Here is a 9,315-nt window from a genome sequence, read left to right on the forward strand (position 1 = left end):
TAACAATGTGACTGAAACTATTAGGACCCATCAAAGATGAGTGTCATGGACATGAAGAAAGAACCCATTTCCATTTTCCTGGGATTTTAAACTGGGTGGACATATATCTTATCATAAACTATTAAACAAAATCTAGTAAATGGATTTAACCATTCATCTTTGTTTGTTGAAAGATACATTCTATTCTACTGCATTCCAAACATAATCAGCAATACAGCTTAACCCCAACTATACTAGTTCTGGACCAATTCAACCATCATTCCCTAGGGTATTGCACACTATAATACCTCCATTTCTCATAAATAAAATATGGCTCATTAATATCTAATTAAAGAGCATGTACGGAACTATGCTTTCATCTTTGATTGTATTTAATATTTTCATTTGAAAACTTTATATATACAATTCCTGGTTATACAGTAATTTCCAGATGTTTGAACTAAGACAGCATGCAACTAAAATGCTAACTGCATTACAAATGAACACATGGATTGCTCATTCACTTAGTCTCGAAGAGGATGGAGGATGATTTTTTTCCCTTTTTGTAGTCAAGGTAAGACAAAGCACAATTTTGCAGTATTTGGCTGCTTCGACCATCTTCCTTCTAAGCTCTAGTTTTTCCTTCTCATCTGATATTAATTACAGATGATGACAGTTGCTGCCCCCTTCACAGAATTAATGAAGCCAACTAATGATTAGCAGGTGCTTTTTATCACAATGCAATGGCTGAAGGTCATCAAATGTCGTTCTTCATCAGCCATCATCAGGTTGTTTCAAGTGTCAGCAGTGGAGCAGTTCAGTGCATACGAATAAGATGTGACTGAGAGTGCAATTGTGACTGCTCATTTTCTCCTTCAGATGCAGTGGACAAGGTGGGAATCTCCTAAAAAGTCAAAAAAAAAAAAAAACAACAAAATTGTGTTGGTGTTTTGTGGCAATCAATTACTTTATCAACAGGGAGAAAAAATATTGAATACCAGTTGTTGGCGACGACGCTGAATGGCAATCACTGCTCTCAACATTATATAGATTGGAAGAAGAATTCCAGCAGTTCTCAAAAGCAACATCTGTTGGATCAAGTAGTATAAGCAGCAGTATTCATATACTGTCATATGAAAATGATTTTCAATATCTCTATTTGACAGAAATTGTGACCAGCCAACCTTACCATGAGCAATGTGAACGAGTACTCTCCTGTCCCACTTACTATGACTGGAAGAGCATGTCTTAGAACCAGAAGAACCATGAACTGCAAAGAATAAGGAAATGAAAGAAGAAATAAACAGTTACACAGAATTACAGGATGAAACAATCAGCTTAAGAACCATTCTCTCAGGTAAAATAATATCATGTACATGAAATGGAACAAGGTCTTCTACTGCAACTCCCAATGGCCCGCCCAGGAATCTTCCATGTGGCAGCAAAGTTGGGGCCTGAAAGGTCACCACATATTTTCTTGACTGTCTTCTATCCATGAGGCAAATGTTGAGCCTAGAAGCCTTTGCCACATGTCCAAGACAAGTTCTATTTTGTAGGTTCTTTTTTTAATTAAAATTTTAATTTTGCATTGAGGAAGTCCATGCATGGCAAATCCGGAAGGTCCCTTGTCTGATGGATGGTTCTAATTGGCAATATTATCCCTTGACTTGGCAAAACAAAAAGTGCTTCAATAGGAAGCAACCACGTTGATCAGGTCATTCAATTAAAGATTCTAAATGTCCAAAGAATCTCCCATTGGGCAAAGATGATAGAGGCCCAAAAGGGTCACATTCGTTCCTCTAGCCACCCTCTATTCATGTATCAAATTCATATACAACTTTGAAACTAAAAGCATTGCGACTCTGAATGGCTAATCTCAGTTAGGAAGCACACCAATAAAGACTGTGTAGGGAGCTGTGTGGACAGGGGTACCGAACACATTGAAGAACCAGAGAATTATCTATATGATGGACAGTTGGATCACAGAGAGAGAGAGAGAGAGAGAGAAAGAGAGAGAGAGAGAGAAAAAGAGAGAGAGAGAGAGAGAGAAAGAGAGAGAGAGAGTACAATAATAGCCACTGTGCGGCAGCAAATCAGGCTTCTTGAAGTGGAAACTGAATATTCATCATAGTCAGGACTCAGGAAACTGCGATCTGTTGCTACCATTGTTATAAATCGAGGATTGTGCAGGTCCCTTCTGGAAATCTCCCAATTTCCCCTGAAAGAAACACCATATCCATAAACATAACTTGAATTGTTCTGGTAAAAGGAGATGTCAGTAGGTCCAAGTTCAAATAGTGAAGTCGTAACTAAAATGAATCCTAACTCATTGGATACCTGAAATTCATAGGTATACCTCCATAGCGGAACAGTTGAGGTGGTGCTGTGTAACCTGGCTTGAATTGCTGAAATCTCACAAATTCAGAGGAGCATATCTTAGGAAAGATCCATATCAATCAATAAGATCAAAGTTTTTTTATGGTTAAACTGAAGAGAAAATCACACACCTGGTGGCATATTTCGCACATGGTGTCACCCTTCTCGTTACACCATCTTTGGATGCATTGACGGTGAGCATACTACAACAGTTAAGAAGTAAATGATATCAAAGTAATTCCGGATATAATCCCTAAGGCTGTGCTTGGTTTTGTAGAAAATACAAGAGAAACAGAAAGTTGAGGGAAAGTTGTTAAGGAATTTGACAAAATTTATTAAGAACTTTCCCTCAACTTTCTGCTTCTCTCCGGCTTACTGTCAAACCAAGCATAGCCTAAGGAAAACTTGGGTGGAAGAAAAATGGATCAATATAACAGGTTAAAATGCCAAAAAGTGGAAGATAGATAAAGATGTTGATTAATAAACAATAATGACACTCCCCCTAAATGCAAAATATTTTACTGTCTAGATGATCGTAATTGAATAAGTGGTTTGGCAATCTCAGATTTGTATGTCCTGAATAAAAAGGGATTCACAGACAACCATATTGGAAAGGTCTATGAAATCGATATTTTATGTTTTATATGATAATACTAAGCATCATTTGGTTTCAAAAGATCAGTAAGAAGCATGATGGTTGGGCTAGATCTCATACTAAGCTTTGTAGCTCAAAGTGCAGGCTGAACCAAGGCCAAGAGGTATCCTCCAAGGCAGTAAAAATGAGAGAAGTTTGATTCCCCATATCTTCAGAAAGTTGATCTTTTCCCCATAGCTTCTTGCTTTTGAATTCTTATGACTATTACAAAATTTCCAAGTTAAAGCTACAAAGACACAGATTACTACACGTTAAAGAAGCAGGGAAGCCAAAATGCGTTTTTATATTGTGAAGAAGAAGCTATAAACCGAGGTCAAAGATAAGACTGAAACTTGTTCAGCATACAACAAATTAATTCAATTGATATGGTCATTTTGAACAGAACTCAAAAGCAAATTAAACATTATCTTAGCATTTCACGGTATTCATTTTCTTCTTGGAAATGCATCATTACATGTTCCAAATTGATTTCCAATATCCAATGTCCAGACAAGACCTTTGATAGGAAATTTCACAACTCAGTCAAACTTGAACAGGTAAACGAGAATACTTTGGAACTTCTTGAGAAAGAAAAGGAACCCAGGGGAACAACTTTGATAATTGGAAATCAAAGATGCTTCCAAATGCAGAAATGCTTCAACAAATAAGAAACAAGAATAATATAAGTCTAGTAGCATTTGTTTAGGAATTGTATGCAGTATAAGAAACAGAAAGTAATAAATAAAAAAAAAAGTTAACCAAGAATATTTCAAAATTTCAGACCAACAAAACTATAATATGGGCGATGAAAAAAAAATCCAACTACCAAAAAGAAAAAATAAATGCAAATTAAATTTCAACTAACCTTCAAGCTGCCACAGCAAGAGCAAGGTGTCTCCATGTTTGAATCTACGTCCTCATCCTGGCAAATTCTGCACTCCACCAATTTTCTAGGAGATGACACCTGACTGATATCCATCTTACTGGGAGAGAATTGGGTTGCCATTGCTTCAACTGCTGATGCTGTGGCTTGTAAAGATCCGTTTCTGCTCTCAATTGCAGCTTCCAGTGTGGATTCAGTGAGCAACCGATCGACCAGCAGCACAAAATGATCTCCCATCCTCAAATAACACTCAAGAAATAATAGGAAAAAGTAAAATTACAAACCAGCGACAAACCCCTTTCTGCAACCTCTTCTCCTTTTCCAGAACTCCTGTAAATAAAATCAAAACTGAATAGATCCAGACAAAACTGCAATTCAAAAGGAAAAGAAATGAGTTCTGGTAAGGTAAATGAGCAATGAATGAAAATGAAAGTTAGGAAACAATGCAAGAAAGGAAGGAGTACCTCTTCTAAGATCAAAACCAGTAATTAAGCTGCAACAAAAATGGCAACTCAACCATCAAATAGAAGAATAAGAAGAACAAAATTCCACAACGAAAAGGAAATGCGAAAGGAAAGATAAAGCATTTACCTTCAACAACGAAGAAAAAAGCAAGAATAGGACTGAAATGAGAACTTTAAAAGCCAACTAAAACAGATAGAAGAATAGAAAAGGAGAGTTGTGGGGAAAGGAACAGAATGGGGGTGGTTTGTGGTACTGTTACCAGTCAAAGCCAAAATTCAAGCTGAACCCACAGCCGGAATCATCAAAAGACATGGAAACAGAAAAAAGTAGAGGCAAAATAAGAAAAGGGGAGGGGGAGAACTCGAAAAGAAGAAGTGCCTTTATAAAAAAACTTTGATTAAAAGTACCTTAGAAATAAATAAAAAAAAAAAAAAAAAAAAAAAACAAAGTTGACAAACACGAAAAAGGAGAAGAAAACTATTGAAACCGGATTCAGAAAACACGTCCAACAACCCAGAAAAACTTATTAAAACAATAAAAACAAAGTACCCAAAAAGGGAAACAGAGAGAAGAGCAAAACTAGAACAAACCCAGATGGAAAAGAGAAAAAAGATATACCTTGATCAATCAAAATCGTTAAAGAAACAAAAACCAAAGCAAGCAGATTAAAATCATAAGCAAGAACAGAGAGAAACACAGAAGAAATAAGAAAGAAGATAGGAGAAACTTACAAGAAGGGAATCGAATTTCTTCAAGGTAAGAAAGCTCGCTACGGGTTCCTTCGAAATCTCAGTTTTGGAAGGAAGCAAGAGATTGAGTGTCGTCGTAATCAGTTCACACACTCGATCCAACATCTAAACTCAAATCCAAAACAACCAATTTCGATGTATATTCTACAGCATTATATACAACACCTCTCTCTCTATTTTCCCTCTCGTAGTTCGTAGTTTGTACAGAGAAAGAAGCAATGTAGAGAGAGAGATTCTAACGGCAAACCCATGACCGCCACGATTCCTTTTCCTTCACCGGTTTTGCCGTTAATTAAGAACCCCACTACGGTCACAACTCACGTGAAATTAAAATTTTCTTCATTTTCTTCATTTTCTCCTTCTATTTGAAGTCATTATCCACTACGGTCTCCTTCTATTCGAACCGGTGGTATCGGTTTTTTCATTTTGCCAAACCGAAATTGAACCGGTATCACTGGTTAACCGGTCTGCCAGTTTCGATTTTTGACCGATTCAATTCTTTGATTTTTTGGTTTTTTATATTTATAATATATATTATATAAATATATATAATATTATATTATAAATAATAAATGATATATAATATATTTTAAAAATTTTAAAAATATATAATATATTTGTAAATAGATCATTATAAATATAATATAAGTATATATTTATATATAATGAATATATATTTATATAAAATACATAAAAAAATGTGATATATTAAAAATATTTATAAAATATACATATAAATATATATACCAGTCGGTTCGGTTAACTGTCAAATTTTTATAGGTTAACCGAATACCCAAACCGGTTCTTCAATTTTTCAAAAATTCTGAACCGAAACTGAAACAACTGATTTGATTAACTACATTTTACGATTCGATTTTCTCAAATCGATTCGATTTTTCGGTTTTTCATGGACACCCCTATAATCGATGCTTAAATATTGATCGCCCATTTAATGGGCCCAGCTTTGGTCCATGATCATGACCCTACAATCAATCGATAAACTATTATAAAGGTTTGAGTGTTTGTTTTAAGGCAGGCTACAGGCTACTCATCTGAGATTGAGATCAATGAATGGATATGATAAATTGAGTAGGAGCAGGTTAATGGGTGGTTGTGGTTGTGGTTCCCAATTGATTGGGTAGTCCATCCAAGTAACAAGTGAAACCATTTTGAGGGCAAGATATCTTGTACCAGTACAATTATGTGTTGCAGGTACATCATATTGTCTGGCTCCACTTATCCTGGTCAAGGGTGGATCAAATTTGAAAGCTTGTGGACATTAGAGCTGCCAATCATGAATTGGGGAGAGAAGATTTTTTCCTCTCTCTCAAGGTCTAATTCAACTTTTTCAATGGGTCTCAACTCCCATTCAGTATCCCGGGTCATAAAATTGATCCCAATTTAGTGATCTTAATCATCTATTAGTCTATCACATTACCTTGACTGGTCGGATCTGTAGACTATTTTCTTCCCCCTTTTTTTCCTCATCTATTTTTCTATTTTGGGTATTTGACCATCCAAAGAATGTGATAATTATCTCAAATTCTGAAATTTGACCTAAAACTTCCCCCAAATAAGGAGAAAAAATTGACCCATAAACAGCTTACATGTGTCTTGGGGTCCAAATGTTTAGCCCATGTCAAAATAATGACCAGATTTCTCATCATGAAAATTATGGATTAGATTTCCTTCTTTCCCATAAAATATACTGATGATTTAAATTTCATCCTTAGTTTTATTATTATTATTATTATTATTATTATTATTATTATCCAACAGTTCTTACATGGTCCAATCTGTAATTTCAGTTCTGTAGAAGAAAGCCTGTCCAATCTGTAATTTCAGTTCTGTAGAAGAAAGCCTGTCAAACTAAAACCATTGAAATTTGATATATATGTTTTTTTCGTAGGTACAAAGTTCATAAAACAACTTATTTGACAAGTTAATTTCCAAGATTAGAGATGAAGCATTAATTAAAATTGGGGGGACTCTTTGAAATTAGCTCTACATTTCCTTTATGGTAATAAAAGTAGAAGTACTATAGTTGAAACAAAAATAAAATGTAATTAAGGAAAATCTATGAAACGGGAAAAATATGATATGAAAAGAGTTTTGGCCAATCAAAACCCATCTATGAATTTTGATAAATAACATCTTACTCGCTACCACGTTTATGATTTCATGTAAGAACTATTGTCTTTTTAATGGTTTTTTTTTTTTTTTGTAAAACTGCTTTTTTAATGAATAAATGGGTCTTTCCCCTTGCCCTGACTGAAGCAGAACTCATCGGATAGGGGAGTTATGCCAGATTGCCAAATACCAACTTTCAGCTCCATTTAACCCAAACAGTACTTTCCGATAGGATTGGTATAGATAGGTAAGTGAATACATAGGGCCAATTTAAGAAATCACATCTGCGCCCCACAAACCCCCAGAGTATATCTTCTCAATTGTGTATTGGGAACATTTGCCATTGACAATTTCAGGAGATGTTCACGCTGAGATGTGCATGTGGGCGTTTGTTGGGCACGGGTGTGATCTCCAATTTAAAGAGGGGTGACCAAATGAGCACTCTCATGTCTCATCCATGTCCTTATTGTGTCTATTGCCATTTTAGCTTTAGCATAAAAAATTAATAATTTTTTATTGTCTGATTTCTTTTTCTTTTAAAAAACAACAATTCATTCAAACCAGAGAAATAGCAATAAAAGGTTTCAGCCAACTAGGCAAAGAATCTCCCAATACTAACATTTCATCATTACTTGATGAATAATAAACACATAGGAATAACCAAGGTTCAAAATATCGATACTAAAAAATTATGTATGAAGAATTTCATTCCCTCGAAATTTTTTGTTTCTTATTATTTTTTCTGATGGCAATTTGCCCTGAATACATTAAATCTTCCATCAATATTTAAAACGGTTGAAATATACCGAAATTCCATTCCCACAATTAGGTCTTTTACATATACGTGCAATGTACCATAATGGATTATGGGACTATAATCTATGTAGCGTGGTTGAGACTATGAGATATACATGTGATGGTGGTGTGGTAAATCTCAGTTCAGGCTAAATTTGCATAATTTTTTATTGTGTGCAAGGTACCATATATCGATCACCACCTTAGGCTACATTTGGAAACAATGCAAATGGAGGTTGCACTCTGGTTCACTTTTGCCTATATTTGGTAACATCATATTTATGCATTGATAAATGACAGAAAATACATTTTCTACTGTATATTTACATTGATAATAAGATATAAAAGTATATCAAATAGAAAAGAAATACATTTGCATTCAAATAGACATTTGATAAAAAAAAAAAAGAAAAAGGCGTATGGTTTATTAGAATTCATATTTATATCCATTATAACTAAAAATCTATTTGATAAGGAGATGAATTTATCAATGCAAAATTAACCCAATTTTACCTTTTACATTCTACATATTTGCATTCACAAAACGCAGCCTTAGTGTATGAATGGCCCTAAAATTAGATACATATCATATCATACAGAGAGCGATGGAACCTTGGAAATAACAAATGAGAGCATCCTAATCAATTCTCACCACATACGGTAGTTGACAGTTTGACACACAGTATGCTTCACAAGCAATCACGTGCTCTTGTCTCTGTAATATCACACAGTTGCAGATAAACAAATCGTTCAGATGGAATCCAAAGGGATAAGTGTATCTTGGGCTTCTAGGTATGGATTTATTTCACCGTTAATGGCAGATGCATGGGACGTACACATTTTCCATACGGGCTTATGGTGTCCCACCTGTTTCAAGAAAAATACAAGTTTATTCATGACTCTTCCAGTGATCTTTATTTCATTAGTCTTCACATATGATATACCCCTCTAATAAATGAAGAGACGTTTGGAAAATTTACTTTCTAATACATCAGTGAAGTACATTCAAGGGTAAACTCCAAACACCCCCCATATATACACTATGGGTATGGATATGGAGGTCAGGAGGTGTGTCATTTTACTACCTAATTGATCAAAAGTTGCAAATATCCCCCTCCGGCCCCTAAACTTGTATAAGTTATGCAGCATTAACGGAAAACGTAAAATGACAAAATTAACCCTTTCTTTTTTGTTTCACATGTGTGGTAGACTGGTAGGATTTGTTTTCAGACTAATAGAACAAAAGAACCTAAGGCTGGCTCAATCTGGAAGGAGTACAAATACAAATCTGATGCAAAACCTTG

The 9,315-nt window shown here is 34.9% G+C and overlaps 1 protein-coding gene across 7 annotated transcripts; it reads right to left on the minus strand.

Annotated features, from left to right (window-relative positions):
- Positions 1-340: 340 nt before the first annotated feature.
- Positions 341-5,427, minus strand: LOC148863778 (uncharacterized). Of its 7 annotated transcripts, XM_088977621.1 has the most exons (10): positions 5,069-5,275; positions 4,337-4,365; positions 3,855-4,240; positions 3,071-3,236; positions 2,487-2,558; positions 2,317-2,384; positions 2,047-2,197; positions 1,169-1,249; positions 978-1,067; positions 341-883 (listed from the first exon to the last, which is right to left on the minus strand). In XM_088977621.1, exons 4-10 carry the CDS (start codon positions 3,155-3,157, stop codon positions 797-799), a joined length of 636 nt encoding a protein of 211 aa, XP_088833747.1. In that variant the 5' UTR covers positions 3,158-3,236; positions 3,855-4,240; positions 4,337-4,365; positions 5,069-5,275; the 3' UTR covers positions 341-796. The 7 variants fall into 7 exon arrangements, with proteins under 7 accessions (XP_088833747.1, XP_088833742.1, XP_088833744.1 ...); XM_088977616.1 differs by lacking the exon at positions 3,071-3,236 and having other exon boundaries at positions 5,069-5,427; XM_088977618.1 differs by lacking the exon at positions 3,071-3,236 and having other exon boundaries at positions 3,855-4,202; positions 5,069-5,352.
- Between the last annotated feature and the right edge of the window lie 3,888 nt (positions 5,428-9,315).

Source organism: Nelumbo lutea, chromosome 3, assembly GCF_056320005.1.
Source record: "Nelumbo lutea isolate HS-2025 chromosome 3, American lotus-T2T, whole genome shotgun sequence".
NCBI lineage: Eukaryota > Viridiplantae > Streptophyta > Magnoliopsida > Proteales > Nelumbonaceae > Nelumbo > Nelumbo lutea.

Bases quoted from the DNA above. Each gene is read 5' to 3' on its own strand.
- LOC148863778 (XM_088977616.1), bottom strand. From the start codon at position 4,109: ATGGGAGATCATTTTGTGCTGCTGGTCGATCGGTTGCTCACTGAATCC. The intron at 1,068-1,168 runs GTAAGGTTGGCT...TTGATCCAACAG, and splicing joins ACTCGTTCACATTGCTCATG to ATGTTGCTTTTGAGAACTGC. The intron at 884-977 runs GTATTCAATATT...TTGACTTTTTAG, and splicing joins AGCGTCGTCGCCAACAACTG to GAGATTCCCACCTTGTCCAC.